This window comes from Schistocerca piceifrons, chromosome X (assembly GCF_021461385.2).
Source record: "Schistocerca piceifrons isolate TAMUIC-IGC-003096 chromosome X, iqSchPice1.1, whole genome shotgun sequence".
NCBI lineage: Eukaryota > Metazoa > Arthropoda > Insecta > Orthoptera > Acrididae > Schistocerca > Schistocerca piceifrons.
The window spans coordinates 787,868,636-787,888,159 of NC_060149.1; the positions used below are offsets into that span (position 1 = coordinate 787,868,636).

The 19,524-nt window shown below is 35.7% G+C and overlaps 1 protein-coding gene across 2 annotated transcripts in view; it reads right to left on the reverse strand.

Moving 5' to 3' along the window:
* Positions 1–19,524, reverse strand: part of LOC124722875 (ankyrin-3-like) — an 898,463-nt gene that overhangs the window by 454,387 nt on the left and 424,552 nt on the right. For both annotated transcript variants that reach the window (XM_047248010.1, XM_047248011.1), the window contains exons 20-21: positions 16,385–16,402; positions 13,073–13,297 (exon numbers count right to left, since the gene is read on the reverse strand). In XM_047248010.1, the coding sequence (XP_047103966.1) occupies positions 13,073–13,297; positions 16,385–16,402 (243 nt within the window). The remainder of the gene's footprint in view (positions 1–13,072; positions 13,298–16,384; positions 16,403–19,524) is intronic.

The following is a 19,524-nucleotide window of genomic DNA, read 5'->3' on the forward strand; positions in this document are numbered from 1 at the left end:
AAACTTGCTACATGTACATGACAAGTTTCTTAACATATCCACTTTCCCACTCCACTTAGTGCATGAAGAACTCATTTTGCAGCAAATTTACACATGTGTAGCTCTTTGTGTGAAATCCTGTAGATTGTTGTCCTCTCAGTACCAGTATGGCACTGTAATTCCTGCAGCACTCATCTTCTGTTGTTCTCCAAGCACTGGGCAGTCTGGGCATGAGCACAGTCCATATGTACTCTGACAAGCTACCTAGATTGATGCATGTCACCTGTTGCAGCTCTGCCATGCCTGAATGCATCTACCTATGGAGTAGTCATTCGGTGCAGTAGACCAGCATTTCCTACTGCTTCAACAAGCTCCTTGCAGCATTTTTGCTCATTCCCTCCATGGTGAACTGTAATCTTTATGTAAGAGTGCTCTTTAAGTCAGGTAACATCCATTCTGAATGGCTGCTTTACTCACACTGTAGACTCTCTTCACACTTTATTCTCCTGGAAAAGACTACCATCTAGCATCACATCACATGACAGTGGATTCTTAGGAAGATTTCTGATGCCATGGAATGCATGTAGTTTGCAGTGTACTACTGTGTGCTGTTGCAACTGACAGTAAAACACATTTCCAATGACAAACGTTTTTCATCATCTTTCTTGTGCTATATCATTATGGCAGTGTGTGTGTTCATCTATCACCATAAATGTAAAGTTCACATATGAACTAACCTTACATTCGCATATTTCAGAATTTTTTAATTTGTTGCCATTTTCAAGACAAAAAATAGTTTATATAACTTTTGTAATGACCCTCACATTTATATAATTTACATAGGAAATAAAAAAAATTCTCATATGTATATGAAGTCACAAAAACTACATGAGTTTTTTTCTGTTATGGATATTCTGTCATAATTTCAGAAACATGTCAAAATACTTAAACATCTGTAATCAATATGTTTAATTTCTATTTGGTCCAGATGAGATAGCAAACCTCTGAGCATAATTTTGCATATTTTACTATCTTCTATACATGTTTCTTTCACACTCACAATAGTTATGGTCAAAAATCCAGTTTATACATATAATCAAACGGTATACTGTTATTTACCAGTTTACCAATAAAAACTATGTATATTTATAACAATGTGAATCTCTTTTATTATTAAAAAAGCAGTAAAGTAAGAATGTGTATAGTACAACCTAGTACACATAAATTAAGTAACACATATACATTTAGCATGTACAGCCTTCATATTGGTCTGTCTAAGAAACCTACCAGCTTATGAGTAGGAATATCGTGGATATTTTTCAGGACAACTATCTGATGCTGGTAACTTTCATTCTGAGCTTCGAACCATCGCAACACAGTATCTAAACATGTAAATGCTTCTGAAGCAGCTGGTATATTTTCATCTTCATTTTCTGGACCACTAGTAGATGAGATGCTGGAAGTCGCAGCTTTTTCGGTGATGAGGTTTTATTTCACTATCCTGCATAATTTGGTTCCCTGGATCTCCACCATTACACTCATGAATTCTTGAATGTCTTCATCACCTCATACAGGGAAATTGAGTTCTTTTAGAATATGAGCACTTTGAACATATAATTCCAGTCATCATTTTCAATTAGATTTTGAGAACTTTCCATGATACCCAAAATTTTATTCAGGATTTTTTCAAATTCTGTTCCTGTACATTGCCCCGTGTTGCTCTTATTCAAATCCTTATTTTTCTGATTTTTAACAGACTCTCCTCTCCCTCCTCTTCTCTTTCTAACAATAACATATGCAACAGTTCTTTCCTGTAATACTGTCTGAAAGTCAGAATAGCACCTTGATCCATGAGCTGTAATAAGGTGTTATTAACCAGCTCTTTCTCTCTTCAATATTTGATGACCCTCCAAAATTTTCTTTAAATTTAATTGCCTTTTGACATAGAATGGGACTAGAGCTTGTTATCTTTTTTTGTGTAAACCACTTGTAAATGGCATCATCTAGATTCTTGTTCATAACATCTTTTCACTGAGGCTTGTCAATCCATCAATAGAATCAAGCTTAAATATAGAATTATTGATGCTCATCCTTTTTTTTTTTTTTTTTTTTTTTTGGTCTATTATTTTGAACTTACCTACCTTGTACTTATTACACAACTTGGTTGTAGGTCAACATTTCTCTAACCTTTTGTTAATCTCATATTCATCTCTCACAGAAAGGTCAACACATTTACATTTAGGCATTTTATACTGGAAGTTTACTTTACACGAAAAAGCTGACACAAGTGATCATAGCAGAGCGCAAAGTTTGCTATTGGTGGCAACTTGGCATTGGTGTGGGGGGAGATAGATGGTAGGCAAGACCATAGTGGAGAGAGGGCGGCATGTGGAAGCGAGTAACAGTGTGGTTAAGTGGTCATTCGGTTGACTGACATTCTGATAATTGATGCTCTATTGCAGGGATGAGCAATAGTTTTGGCTTGGGGGCCACATTATGGAAGCAGAGGCTGGCAGAGGGCCACACCTATTAAAAGGATTGCATGTATTGGTTGGTTAATTTTGTATTTTCAAAAAAGTATAAATTGTTACATAAAAATTCTGATGGTCTTGGCAGGCTGCACAAAAACCATTAGTGAGCTGCATGTAGCCCGTATGCCACTATTTGCCTGCATCTACTCTACTGCAAATGTAAGAAGAGAAAAAAGATGAAAAATATTATATGGACAATTGAGTGGTATATCATAATTATGTTGAAAATAGAATTCCTGACATAAAATAGATTAAAACTTTATGAAACAATTGTAAGTTTACCAGTGACAAAAAAGATGAAAAATATGATACAGACATTTGTAGTTTACACTGTTCTTAAGAGGTACATTACAATCATGTTTAAATTAGATTTTCTGGTGTAAAATTAATTTAAGCTAGTTCTAACACAATTTTAAGTTTACCAGTGACATTAATTTTGTCTCACAAATTAATTAACTGTATAAAAGGAGTTCTCTGTTACATACTCTTTGAGAATTTGCTTGAAATTGGGCTATTGTTTTTGAAGACATTTAATATGTGGTGGCAGAGCACTGAACAGTGCAAAATGCTGCAGCAATAAACTCCTTTTTGAACAAGATGAAGATTTTCAGTTCAATGTGCAGACTGCTTTTGTGAGGTGGTGCTAAGACTCCCTATATTTTGAAACAAGAGTGCCTTTGATGCACACCACTCATTATTCTGATGACTTTTTTTGTGCAGTGGAAATGCTTTTGGAAGAGGTTGGTTCCACTAGAATATAATAGCATACAACAGTAATGAATTAAAGTAACCAAGATAGGAAGACTTAAAGGTATCTGTTTCACCAACTGAAGCAATAACCCATAGTACAAATGGTGCTGAGTGGAGTCTCTTAAAGGATGATGAATGTGAATTGACGAACTGCATTTGTTGTCTATATATCCACCCATGAATTTTGTATCCTCAACTTCCTCTTTAGCTTGGTTTGTGCACTTTATGTTAATCTCTTCAAGGTTTCTTAGTGGTCTATGGAACCTCATATGATTGGTATTAACTGCATTGTGTGACAGACCCTTAAAAGAAAACCAGTTTAAGATTTCAGTGAAAACTTTGTTCACAGTTTATTCAAGATTGTTTTCTAATAATTTGTCAATGAGAATTGTAGCACCATATCTTTGATAAGGATAAAGTAGTAGGTCATCAATGAAAATAATTAAAAATGGTGGCATGTATACAGGTTGTAGAAAATTGCTCCTTAAGCTTCAAACTTTCAGCATCAGTGAAGAGCCATTTGTGTGGTGAAAAGCTGAAAATCAGTGTTAGAACATAGAACATGTCCAAAAAACATATATGGTTTCATTCAAGCTGTTTTGCAAAACTAAATCTCAATAACATATTTTTGTGTGACTGTTATCATTAATGTAATGCTCGAGAAGTCACCATAGAGATGTACAATGCTGAACATGAACGAAATGGGGAAAATGAAGCACGCAGAGACTCAAAAGCAGCCAGAAAGTTTATTGAAATATTAGAGAAAATGATTTAACTTCTTACTGATCCTGCTGAAACACCAGTATTTAGGCCAAAACATTGTACACTGCCAACAGGACAAAAAATGAGGTAGGCCTAAATATCAATTCTGATAGCCATGACATGGTCTTGCAGAAATTGATAATAACCATCATGATTTAAAAGCCTGCAGTTATGTACAACCAGCTGCTCCAATGCAGGAATAAATAAATAAATAAATAAAATGGAAATCATAAAATTATATTAATTAGAGGTGCAAACAATGTATACAAAAATGAGTTAGTGAAATCTATGCACAACTTAAAGAACGTTCTGGAAAATACTAAGAAGTATAATATGATTGTTTCTGGTATCCCATATAGACATGATCTCATCCCCATTTCATGTGTAGACATCAAAATTAGGGTAGCCCATTCACAGTTTTAGAAAATTTGCAAAATGTATCCAAATACAAGCTTTTTTTGTAGAGATTTTCTTAAGAGAGACTGGTATGTGTCTGAACAAAAAGGGCAAGAAATTTTTCTATGGGAAAATCAATGAAATGTTGGACAGAGTCAACAAACATAATGACAACATGCCATTATCCACAACTATTCCATTCTTCCAAGCATAAATACTCAGTAAATATACCTGCCATGGAAGGAACACAAAAAGAAGAGCCAGATATTGTATGTGAAGAGGACCAGTTTGTGATGAACAGCTAATCTCCATTAGCTTTAAAACAAACAGCTTCAGAAATTTTTTTCCTGAAAGTAGTAAAAGCATCAGGAACAGTAACAGAAACATCAACAAAAGCAGCAGCAGCTCCATCAACAGAAGAGCCAACTCTGATACCAGCAGCAGTAGCAGCAGAACCATTTGTAACAGTAGCGGATCCAACTCCAGCATTAGCAGAACCTGCACTGTCAACTAAAAGAATTTCAGAGAGCAGACAGAAACCAATGTCTCCAAACAATCTAAACAATTTTTTAGAGGAAACCAGAAAGAGAAGGAGGAAGTCAACAAGATAAACAGAGACATGACCATATCTAAGGTAAGTTATTCATCAGAAGAAATTAATAAAAGCAATAGCAATAGTAAACAACACGAAATCAGCTTTCCATATTTAAATACAATGTGTCACAATATTAAATCCTTAACAAACAAATTACAAGACCTTTAAGTAATATTAGGATCCAACCTAAATGTCGATGTAATCTGCATAGCTGAACACTGGCAAGGGAAAGAGCAAATTGATACTGCAAATATTCCTCTTTTCCTCCAAGGCAATTAATTCTGCAGATCTTTTTACAAACATGTAAAGCAGAATTTAAAGCATAGAGCAATCCAAACTCTTCCTGATTTGATAAAGGAAAATGATCTTGAAATAACAACCATTGAACTTTCTGACTTCAACCTAGTGATTGTCACTGTATACAGATCCCCCGACAGAAATTTTGAAGATTACCTTTGTAACCTGAAAATGTTCTTAAATACGTCAGAGCCAACTAAAAACAGGATCATATGTGGTGACTTCAACACAGATTTTTTGAAACCATCAAATCACAGAGACAAGATACCATGCATGACAAAGAGTATCAACCTAATCCTCACTGCAAATATATCAACAAGAATCTTTTCAAACAATGAAGGTGTCCTAAACCAAATGTTCATCCAAGAAACCTACTACCCATATAACAGTAAAGTAATAAATATGGACTAGAGTGATCATGAGGCTCTGTTGGTAATACTGGAGCTATTTTCAGCAAAAAGAACAACTATAAAAATAAGTAAGTGTGTGTAGGGACTTCAGTGACAGTAACATTACACACTTCCACTACTTACTAAGCTGAGACACAGGGGATGAAGTGAACAAAGAGATGCATACAAATAAAATGTTCAATAACTTTCTTGGTACATATAAGTATTATTTTGACATAACCTTTCCTACATCTACACATCCTATTGTACCAGTTATTAGGGTTTCTTCCTGCTCCATTCAGGTATGGAGTGCGCAAGAATGATTGTTTGAATGCCTCTGTATGTGTGGTAATTATTCTAACCTTATCCTCATGATTATTATGTGAGCAATACATAGGGAATTGTAGAAGATCCCTAGATGGTTCCTGAAACTTTGTTAATAGACTTTCTCAGGATAGTTTCAGTCTATCTTCAAGAGTCTTCTCGTTCAGTTTCTTCAGTATCTCCGTGGCACTCTCCCATGGATGAAACAAACCTGTGACTATTCATGTTGCCCTTCTCTGTGTACATTCTATATCCCATGTCAGTCCCATTTGGTATGGGTCCCACACACTTGAGCAATATTCTAGAACTGGTCAAACGAGTGATTTGCAAGCAGTCACTTTTGTAGACTGATTGCAATTCCCCAGTAATCTACCAATAAACTGAAGTCTACCACCTGCTTTGCCCATGACATCCTATGTGATCATTCCATTTCATCTTCCTATAAAGTGCTACACCCAGGTATTTGTATGAGTTGGCTGATGCCAATAGTGACACACTGATATTATGATCATAGGATACTGCATTGTTTCATTTTGTGAAGCATACAGTTTCACTTTTCTGAAGAACACTTTGAAGTCTTATCAAGATCTGACTGAATATTTATGCAGCTTCCTTCAGACAGTGCTTAACTATAGATGCAAAAAGTCTGAGGTTACTATTAATATAGTCTGCAAGGTCATTAACATACAAAATCAAGAGCAAGGGTCCCAACACCCTTCCCTGGGGCATACCTGTAGTTACTTCTACATCTGATGATGGCTCCCCATCCAAGATAACATGCTGCATCCTCCCTACCAACATGTCTTCAACCTATTCACGAATTTCACTTGATACTCCATATGGCCATACTTTTGACAATAAGTGCAGGTGTGGTACTGAGTCAAATGCTTTTGTGAAATCACAAAATACTGCATCTAACTTAGTACCTTGATCCAAACCTTTCAGTATGTCAAGTGAGTATAGTGTGAGTTGGGTTTCACACGATCAGTGTTTTCAGAATCCATGCTGGCTGGCGTTAAGGTAGTATTCTCTTCAAGATAACTCATTATGTTCGAGTTCAGAACATGTTCTAAGATTCTACAACAAACTGATGTCAAGAGTATTGGACAGTAGTTTTGTCGATCACTTCTACTCCCCTTCTTGTAGACAGGTATGACTTGCACTTTTTTCCAACAACTGGACATGGTTTTTTGTTCGAGGGATCTACAGCAGATTTTAGTTTGGAGAGAGGCTAACTCAGTTGCAAATTCAGTGTGCAATCTGATAGGGATTCTATCACACAATGGAGCTTTGTTCAGTTTAAACAATTTCAGTTGTTTCCCAACACCTCTGACATTAATACTTATTTCATTCATCTTTTCAGTGGTACAAGGATTAAATTGTGGCAATTCTCATAGGTTTTCCTTTGTAAAGGAACATTTGAAACTGGAGTTAAGGATTTCAGCTTTTGCTTTTCTATCCTCAATTTCAGTTCCTGTCTCATCCACTAGGAACTGGACACTAACTTTGGTGCTGCTAACAGACCTTACATATGACCAGAAGTTTTTGGATTTTGTGAAATATCATTTGTCAGTATTCTGCTACAGTTGTCATTGAAGGCACCACACATTGCTCTCTTGGTAGCCAAAGGCATTTCATTCAGCATCTCTCTATCTATAGCCATATGCTTTGTTTTACACCTATTATGCAGTAATCACTTTCTTAGAAGTTTCTTAACAGTGCCTGTGTACCATGGACATTTCCTCCCATTACACTTAACAGTGCCTGTGTACCATGGACATTTCCTCCCATTACAAACTGTTCTACTGGGAATGTATCTATATATTGCATGGTCAACTATTCCTTTAAACTTGAGCCATAGCTTGTAAGGTAACTCTTGTTTGCAATAATAGTGCACTTGAATTTATTTCCAGTTTTGTTAATTCACATATGTGAAGTGAATGTATCAGAGCTGCACAATGTATGGAGTAAGGAACGAATGGTAGGTTCCCACGCTGGCTAGCAGAGGTGGTTGGCCATCTGGCTCTTTCAGAGCAAGTGGGGTGAGGTGCCGATGTGGAAATAACTTGTGACATCAGCAAAGAGATATCTAGGGAACGTACATTCATTCTGGCATGAATCAAGTAATTATTAATAAACATTTGCTAACAAAAGTTGGCTTTTGCCAGTCAGACGTTAGGAGTGGTCTACGGGTCATAAATCCTATCTTTCAGTAATGCCAGGAAAAGTTGATATTAATAAATAAATGAATAACTTTGACATAGCCAAAGATGTATGATCTTATACAAACTATACCAATTGTATACTCAAGTTACAGACTGCCTGACATAGTCAGCAGTAGTCAGTAGAATGCCTTTTGATCTAGTCGTGCAGTATACCATGCTCTCATACCATTAATATTTAGCTTATAATCAGTGTGTACAAGTTCATTTTATGGTATTTCTTAAACAAAAACACCATAATTGCAACCTGTGTAAAAATTTATTTGCATGAGAGGGAGGGGGAGGGATTTCTTCCTATTTCATTATCTAAAACATAGACAGTAGTGCTGCTGTGGCTCTGCAAGGGGACTTAAAACTATGACAGCATCTCCACATAACAGGTAGGAAGAATACTGAGGTAGCTCACTAAGTCAGTTCAAGGATGGTCTGGCTTAATAATATTGTATGCCCCTTATATGACCATCTACAGACTCACCAGCTATACTGAGACACTTCTGGAGGTTTATTATGAATAGGGGCTTCTCGCAAGTTCCTCTACATGCTCCTGCCCCGTGCTGAAAGTTGCAAATTCCTGACTGAGAGATGACACTACTGATTTTTTATCTAGTTTACTGAATGTATATGTATTTCTGCTTCTTTTAGTTGTCCTTTGTACTTTAGTAATCATTGTTGCCACAACCACATTATGGCCACTGATATCAGTTTTGATTTGGACATCATCAAAGAGGTCAGGTCTACTTGTTGTCATTCAATCCAATATATTTCCATCATGAGTGGGGTTCCTCACTGTCTGTTTTAGGAAGCTTTGAGAGGAAACTTTTCATAATGTTTCACAGGATACCTTATCACACCCGTCACTAACAAAACTGTAATTTTCCCAGTTGATTGTTGGATGATTAAAATATCCACCAATGATTACACTCTAGAACTTATGTACAAGTGAACTGAGGTTTTCTCTAAAGGTTTTGGTTACATCAGGAGATGGGTCTGGTGGATGATAGAAGGATACAGTTATCATTTTATGCCGACCCATAATACTGAGTCTTGCCCAAACAACCTCACATGTAGCTCCAATTGCCATCTTAGTGGATTTAAATACACCACCTCCACATCCATTTACCACTTTCCTATCCTTTCAATATACACTTAAATTTTCCCCAAAAATCACACTGCTATCAATTACAGATTCCAATCAGCTTCCTGTACTCACGATTATTTGAGATTCACAGTATTTCATGAACACTTCAAACTCTGGCACTTTATTGCAAATGTTTCAGCAGTTTACATTAGAATTTTAATACTTTCACCTGTGGGAGGCATTTCATTAGATCTTACACTGATACTCTCAGGTTTCCTACAGCTATCATTGTCTGGATTGGATGGTGAGTCGCCTAATCAAAAAAACTCTTGTGTACACACCAAACACTGACAGCTACCTGAGTAGCAGCATCTGATGTGTAGTGCATACCTGACCCATTTTGAGGGACCCTACAGTTCTCAACCCTATGGCACAACTCCAGAAAGTCACATTATAGCTTGTCGCAGAACCTTCAAAGTCTCTGGTTTAGTATTTCCACTTGACTGAGAACCAAAGGTTCATGATCAGTTCAGGGGAAAATACTGTAGATTGTGAGCTTCATTGAAACTACAGGCACAAGCCTGGTCTTCTCAACCTTCTCTGCCAGTCACTGGAATGACTCAAGTATGACCTTGAAGCCGATATGCCAGACATCATCTGTTACAATGTGCACCACAATCTGCAGTTGGTTGCACCCTGTTCCTTCAATGGCTGCTGGAATAGTCTCTTCAACATGTAGAATGAGGCCACCAAGCAGACACACTGAGTGCACCTGGTCTCCTTTCCTGTTCCTTGCTGCCACTTCCCTAAGGGGCACCATTATTCACCATACATTTGAACTGCCTATGATTAATAGACCCCTACTCTTATGTGTTTGCCCCCTCTTGACACCGGACAAAACAGGGGTTACCAAAACATGTGAAGTGAGTGCTTTTGACTCAGTTTCAGTGAAAAACAGCACTTCAAACTTGTTGGTTAGGGGAATCAATACAACACCCTGAGTCCCCCCTGGTCCTGTTCACCCCATACAGGACGCTAGATCTACCACTGACATGCCACTCACAGTCAAGTGGATGAGTGACAGATCGCTGCTTTCTGCAGAGGAGACAGGATGCATAGGAGAGGATAGTACTTGGGGTACCTCTGGTACCAGTATCACAGGTACATGACACTTGGGAACTCTTCCAAGGCACCAATTTGCAGCAGCTGCCAATTGTTTGACAGTAGCCAGGGTAATTTCCAGCTGCTTGCTAATGTCAACTAACTCATCCTGTGTTCGAGAACAGCATTCACAGTGTGGCCACCTTTTGGCTGGTGCAATGTGTTACATAGTAATGAACAAATAACTTTATGTTAAGCCCACTAGTACCTTTTAATCTGTTGGTTTAAAAACTTCCTAATTCCAATAAGAATTGAAGCAAATATGCAAAACAAGATTTCTATTAAGGCAATACAGAAACCTGCTGTAAAAATTACTAGTTTCCTAAAATGTTTTGACATTAATTACAGTTGTTATCAAGCTCAAAAACAGGGTTAATATAAGATAAATGCAGATAATATATAGGGCTACTCTTCTTTAAGTAAAAACCAGATGCAACATAATATGTTAGTAACAATATCTGGTACAGTATCTAAATCACAAACGCCAATTTATTGCAAATTTCTCATAGATTATGCAAAGGACAATGGTGATTCTGAAAATTCTCAAAAACACATGTTTATTTGCAGTGATTTACAATAAAATTCAGACATGATGCATTCTTTAGTGGAACTGTGAACCACAAATGCTGATTTGCTATGAATTAAGTTATATATCCAAAATACTTGTAAGTTATGGATTTAGTTTCTTAAGCGTCCAAAAATTCTCAAAAATAAGCTATTTCTCACGTAATTTTACAATGAAATTAGAAAATGGCTGTTTTAAATGAGGACAGGCCTACTGTTCTCAAAAATTTTAAAAGAGCACAATTAAATTTAAGCCTACAATTGATAATAGCAGTATGAGTTTATCACAGCCCTTGTAAATGTTCAAAATTTCTCAATACATCACAATACAAAAGAGTAATTAAATATTAAGCACAAGCAACACAAACAGTAAAATCTAGAACTTCAAAGCGACACACAAATCTACATGTGGTCTCAGACAAAGGAAAACTTAAGAATTGTAGATCAAAACAATCTGGGGATAAGTGCTGGGTTAAAGCTAGCATAAAAATCTTCAGTCTGATGAAAAAATTCTTACACTCATTCAAAATATACAATAATGATTAATTTCTGTGTTGCCTTTAGCTATAAATGTGTTCATATGTATGTATTGACCAACTGTATTGTCTATAGAACTCATTTGTGGGATATCAATTATACATGTAGTAAATGTTACTTAGGCTGAGTGTGAAATCATGGTTAATTTCTCTGTTGTCCTTACATGAAAAATTTGTAATGTTATCTCTGCATCGTATTTTGACTTGTCCTATATCCAAACAAGATGTCACAGGACCAAATAAAAAAAAAAAATAAATAAAATAGCAGTGGACCTCAAACAGAGTCTTGGGGCACACTGCAATTGAGCTATAATATTCTGCCTTTTTCAAAAGCTTTCAGGAGACCACAAAAGGTTCCTACTAGGGCCTTTTTCTTTTTTTTTGTTAATGGCTTCCAAAACTTAGTTTTATAGATGATGAGATATTATTAGTAAAAAAAGTGGAAACAATTTATTTAGAATATATGATGCTTATAGCTATAAAGAAGTACAAGAGTTTTTGGTAGTATAGATATTAAACCAGTTCTGTTTTAAACAATGTTAAAGGTTATTTCTGTTCCTGTGTTAAATAACAGAAACCAAGTGAATGCATTCCTCATTCTGATTCCTCATGAAATCATTGTATACTACTGGGAAATCTGTCATCTTGTGACAAGCAGGGTACAATTTATATTTTTAGGTTGTTTTTTATGGATCCTTCATAATATTAAGAAGATATCATCAAATCTGCCAGATTCAAAATGTCATCTAAGGAAATAAGTGTGGGCCTATGCAGCCACATTCTGGTTTCTGTTTAAAGACTTCTAGCAGTTTCAGTAGCATGTATAGTATACATTATTTGCACAGTTTACATAATACAGCCAGTTTCTAAAAGATTCTTCATTCTGTCATTACATAGTGAGAAAGCCATGGAATAACTGTTTAAGTGTGAGGAACTCAATAACTGTGTTGTAGTAATCAACTTATCCTTATATTTATATTTCTGTTTCTTGGTGCTATCTCTTGTCAGTGATTTTCTGATTGTGCTGATGAACAGATGTTTTGTAAGTATAGTTAGATAACAAAGCAACTGTTACTTGTCAAAATGGCTGCAGAAATATTTATTTTTCACAACAACAAAACAAACTAACAAAAACACAAACACACACACATCAGATTATTTTATAGGAAGTTTTCTGCACTAACATTGGTGTTTTTCCTATTTAAATTGCTTACAGAGTCAATTAATACATTAGTAGGCAGCTTACAAAAATTATGTCAATAGTTTTGATAGAACACACTGGCAAACTATAGACAAAAAGCCAAAAATTCCATAAACTGAACTAATATGCCCTATCAATCACCTGGAGTTCACTATCCATTTTTTCATCAGCACCTTAATTCATTAGCACATCAGATTTACATATTTGTTATCTGTATACATAATTTCATTAAATTAGTGTTTTTACTGTGTGACTGTAACAAATAAAATGTAGATTTGTCCGCTCACCCTAAAAATTTTGCACCAACTGGACCCAGCTCTAGAATTCGACTTGCCAATGCCTCTCCTTCCATTAAAGGTGGTGGATGTGTCAATTTGTCCCTCTTCAAATAGCGGCAAGTGACACGTGTTGGCATTGCTGCCCGCCGTGGTGGAACAATGACTCTCACGCCACTGTGGCGGCAACCACGCATTGCTCCTCCCCTTGCATCCACAAGGAAACTTACCAGGAAACTGCAAGATTGCAAAAAATTATTTTTTTTCAGCTCCTGAGATCTTAAAAATATGGGTTTATTTTCATAAAATAGACTAAATGGTTTTCTGACTGTCTGAGGTTAATAAGAGTATGTCATCAGGTGTGGTTAAATGATAGAGTGTGAAAGTGATAAAGAATGGAAGGAAGATTAGGATTTAACATAATGACGAGCTTATGAGATATGTTGAGATATAAGAAGTATCACCATAGATGATTTTTTTAAAACTTAAAGGCAATTTCATTAAAAGTAATTATACATGTCTGTCCTGTACAGTAATGGTTGTAAAGTAAATCCTATTATCATACGTACTTATAATCAAGTACAACTATAATCATTGTCAATTACTATAGTTTTTCCCATCTTAAGCATAAGACCATTTAAAAGTGTGCTTTACCAGTCTTGTTTTGATTTCATTTACAAAACACCTTCAGTGATCGTTCTGTCAATATGGTGTATACAATATATATCTACATTTTGCTACTCATGATTAAAAATGGTTGGGCAGAAAGTTTACTTATGGTTAGTAAAAAAAACAACTGTTTTTAATTTATAAATAAAAAGGAAGAAACATATTAAGTGTACTGATTTCATGAACAGATCTTCAATTTCAGTCTATCAGTTCAACCTTTTCCCTTCTTTTGCCACAGGTTCCTATCATTCAGTAGTAATGAGACAGGAAGCAAAGCACACAGGAAAAACAATGACAAATTGAGACAATGAGAATGAAAGATCCTCCAATCCAACCACGAGGAACTGATTATGTTAGTGGCAATGTTGACTGTAATGGTGACAACACATGTGACTGAAATACTGAGAAAAACTGACAAATAAACTCTATAAACTCTCAAAACATCCTCATTTAAATGTCAGAATTTATGTTTATTTTGAAATCTCATCATCAACCCATTTTATAATCAATAGCAATCATCAAACAGCCTAAAACAAAGATAAACAGAAGTAATAGGTACTACAATATTAAAGAGATATTTTTGTGATGAGAATCCAAGAACAGGTAGCGAAAAATTTTACCAAATTTCTAGATAAGGATTGTGTACCACATGAATATTTGATCACATGTATCCACAGAAATTTAATTCCACACACGTTTGTGTTCTTCTTAATATTCATACATTATAATATTGAAGAAGATATTTTACACAAGGCCTGCATCATATCAAAGTGAATTTTTGCCATGATTGTGGATACATTCATGGCCCCTGACTGTCATAACAATATTTCAGTGACAAATGTGGCTTGAATTCCTTGCAGATAGGATGACCGTAAGTAAACTAGTAGGACAGTATGTAACAATACAGCCATAAAATCTATTTGCATCACAGGATGACCTTCATATGCTCAAAGGTAATGACCCTCTTTTTCACTGCATTGAACTGGTCTTGTTCCCCTCAGTACATTCAGAACCATTCATTGAGTTTTACTGCTTCCACAGATGCTCTGAACATTAGTCTACACTCCCCAATAGTCACTCTTCACTCCAGCTCATTCTGTGTTGTCTGATATCCACTGAGCTTCAACAAAAGTTTACTCTAAAGGCATAACTGTGAATGGAACATTTCTAAATAAATATTTCAACTGATTTAACACATTTTCATGTGCAGACGCTTATGTACATGTGTGTTGGCTTATCATACTTCATAAGCAATATACAAGGGTTGGAATTTAAATAGTGGCAACTATTTATTCACAACCGATACAAAAGAGTTACATGCTATCACCTGTTACTGTCCTTCAAAGTAGTCACCAGCATTGTATAGAACCCATTGCCAGCAATGTGGAAGGCATAGTATACTGTTAGCAGAGCCTGTTCTGTTGATGGTGCATATGGAACGGTCTAAGGTTATGGTGATTCTTGTGTACGACTGTGATGGTGTTATCGTAACACTTTACGTTCCTCCACGGCAGACCATCAATGCACAGTATTACTGATCATTTTCAAAGCATCACCTGTGACCAGCTTTGCAAAAGAAGCAGCAACTCTTTCTGCACAACCAACCCATCATTTTGCATGACAATGCGCAGGCGCATACAGCGCAAGCTGTGGCTGCTCTGTTTGGCCGATGGCAGTGGGAAGTACTGTACCATCCACCATACTCCCCAGACTTAGGGTCATTGTGACTTTGATTTGATTCTGAAGATGAAGGAACCATTTCATGGTATTCGCTTCAGAACTGTTCCAGAGATTCGACAGGCAGTAGATCACTCCATTCGCACCATCAACAGAACAGGCTCTGCCAATGGTATACTATGCCTTCCATATCATTGGCAATGGGTTCTGCACAACTTTGGTGACTACTTTGAAGGACAGTAACAGGGGCAAACATGTAACTCTTTTGTATCGGTTGTGAATAAATAGTTGCCGCTATTTAAGTTCCAACCCTTGTATTTATGATGTAACAGAAGGAAATGTATTATGAAAGATAAGTGCATTTTTGTGAATAAAGTAAGGAATTAATTAACCATTATATACAAGTGCAGGTAGAAAAAAAGAGTAAGATTGTATTATGGAGAGTCAAGAGTTAATGCAGTGTGTAGAAAAAGTTCATGATAGATATGGCACTCTATTTAAGTATTTCTTGAGAAATTCCACATCCCAAAAGTTCTCTTTATGATGTCAGCAACAAATGATAATGAAGATGGTTCTACTGGGATTTAAAATACAGATCTAATCAGTTTTAAAAAATGACTTGTACTATTAAATTAAAATGGAAATCTTGTTTATGTAATTTTAGTCAGTGTAATTTATACCGTCTACATATAAGTTAAAAGATAAACAGATTGGACAGTTTATACAAACACAAATAAGAAAAATAAGATATAAATATCAGTCTCAAATATCAGTTAAACAGAAATATAACAAAAATGCATACACTACTTCAGCAGTGTTATTAAGGAAATCATTGTTGGTAGAGAACTGACAATGACTAATGACTGATGAACGCAGAATTCAACTGTTTCCCAACTATTTGCATTTATCTTCATCCATGCATTACATTTTGTAGTAAGTAAGACAACAAAAAATAAGTCAAAAATGAGATAAACTTACTTCTTCCAGTGTAGCTTCCTGTGTTAGACATAGAAGAAACAATTTGTATGAGATTACATTAGTCAATTACTGTTCTTCCAAACCAACACATAACTGATTATTAAAGGCACATACAATCTGTCTTTGAAACTACCAAAAAATGTGGGTTTTTTGTAGTTGCAAGGACAGACTTTATACACCTTCAACAATTGTAAAGCATTAACAGACACTATGGGCACACAAACGAAGAAGAATTTACACAGTAGATTGTGTTTGAAGCAAAGAAGTACAACATCAGTTCCATATTACTCTGAGTACCACCTATTTCCTACTTTGTGTGATTATCAATGAATATCCAAACTCAGCATGGTATATAATATATAATATAATCTTGCAACTCAGTTTTTGAGGTTCAAGAAAATAGCTAATTACATTCATCAGAGGTGTTAACAAGCCTTAACAATCAGAATATAAAATCACCTTCAACAGTGTAAACATGACATTGCAAAAAACATCAATACCATGTGCAAATAAATGTGAAAGGAGGAATGGTAGAAGTTTGGACTTGGCAAATCAAATTACAATATAGCTTCAAATCATGGTAATACCAAACAAAATTTCATTTTACACTGAAAAGGATAATAAAATAAATACCATATGTATTGTTTTGGTATAATGTGCCAGACAGTGTTGGAAGCATGGACAAATGAGAAAGTTAGGTAAAGACCAAGAGAGGGGAAAGATCAAGCTGTATTCAATAATGTGAGTGTATGCCACATGTTTGCAGATCTTGAATCCTTCCAATAGTCAGCTTTCATTTCTTGTTTGCCTGACATGAGAATATTGGTTATTTATTTTATTATTTTTAATTGGGATCCATGGAAACATGTGAGCCTAAGCTATTTGGTCATGGAAGAAGTCAATTAGCAAAAAGCTCATTAGAAAATCTATAAACACATCAATTAAAATAACATGAAAAAGATTGTGAGAGCAAATATGGATAAGCAGCTGTACAGAACTGAACAGGTGTACAGAACAGAAATGGTGTGTCACAGCAAAACCTTTCAACTTAGATTTGAAGATTTAGTGTTAATCACTTTTTTTCAGTTCTACAGGAAACCTATGAAATCATCTGAAGTCTCCCTTGACCCAGGATTCTGGGTCACTTTTGTATAACACTGCCCATTTCTTAAACCTCACCAGTCCTTTTCCTTCATCCTTCTTCCTTTCCCACCTGCCCTCCTGCCAGAAGCAGGAACCCTGACTGCTAAAGCTCATATATTTTCAAATCTTTTATACATTTTTTTCTCCTGTTGCCACTTGGTAACTGTAAGAATAGGTACCTAATTTTAATTTGCCTACTATTTTTCCAGTACTATATATTACTATATCTTTATTTTGGCCAGTCCATCAGTTACGGATAAAATTATATTATGAGCACATCTACCTAATTGCTTTCCCATCATTTTGGTGATTCTAAATATAGTGGTAGCCTCATGTTCAAAACTGATTGTACAATTTGTGTTGTATGATAAAGATGGATCAATAAAAAACCAGTCAAAAATATGTGTACTGATGTGTAACTACCATAGAATGGAGAGCTGTATTTCAGACTGAAAGCCCCAAAAATAACAGCTTATGTTGTACAGCTATACATAGCAACATTATACAAATTATGGTACATGTAATTACTGTTATCGTATGTCTGTATGCACATAAGTTGCATTTTATTGATGTAATATGTTGAAGTCTTTGAGAACAGAATACCTGAAGAGCATATTTTAAGATTTTAGCATGATATTTTATGTGGCAGGGTTGTAACATTTTGGCCATATTTTGGTATATTTATTTTAAGTGTAGTATGCTACACCACTTTCTGTAGACATTGGATAGAAATGCAGAGGACGGATAGAAAAAGGGAATAAACCTGTGTTTATATTAAATATATATATAACAACATAGTGTATCAGAAAAAGATTACAGCCATTGCTGGATATTATGGTACCTAACTTTGAAAATCTACTCTGGACATTGAAATAGCAATGAGGTGAAGTACCCTAAGGTAGAAAGTTGCCTGTTTGTGTGCTGTTGGCCACTGAGAGTTATCAACATACTATTTGTTGGCATTTAGATTTTAAAACAACATACCAGTGCACTGATATCAATGTTAATCAGTGAGACATTTATGGTTTTGTTACCCACATCAATGGTGCAGCTAATATTTTAGTGTTAAGTGTTTACACAATTAAAACACGTATTAATTTTTGTCATAGTGCCTGTCCACATAAACAGTACATTGTCTACATACCTGAACCTGTATTAATGAGTGCCATTCAGTACATTTTATTATTTATAAAGATAATATAATTATTTTTGCAGCTATTAATGCATTTAGGAAAATGACCTTTCATGTGCTTCAAATTTGATGCTTCTTCTGCATATGTGTGACGTTTCAAACAATTCTACAGATGGCACAGGCATAGTGTGATATCAAAACGGCGTCTACACAAGACACTTGTTATGAGCAATTCTTGATTGTCAGCTAGAGCGTCAGTGAGAGAGGGCCTGTGTTCCTGCTGCAGATAAAGGTGAGTTCACCATCTGTTTGTGAATTATATTTATGAGTACTGTGAGTTCACATGGCTTCTCATAAGAAGTGACTTATTTTAAATTTCATCAGCGTTCTTTAGTTTCAACTCCTATATTTTCTGAATGTTTATTTATCAGGCACAGTCCCACACATTATTAACTGTGGTAGCACACAGAACTGCTGTTTGCATCATGCCAGGCATTTGTTTTTGTGTTTCAGGAGCCACTTGTAGTAGTTATATCCCCCATCAAGTGACAGCTCTCCTAGCATCAGCCCATTAAAGTACTGTGAACTGACACAGCTTCTCATTTTATCAGTGTTCCATAGCTTCAACACCTATATTTCATGCATGTCTGTGTATTTATCAGGCTGTTTTTAGTAAGTATAGCAACTGTGACTGCTGTGTTCAGATGTGAACTGAGTTGATGAGACTTCACTCACAGCTCCAGGCGGCATTGGCTTTGGTCATGCAGCTAAAGGCTGTTACCAATGGACATCATTGTGGGTGAATGGATGCTGCGATTGGAAGGACATTCAGCATGACCCATGTGTTCCCCAATCGGCCGACCAT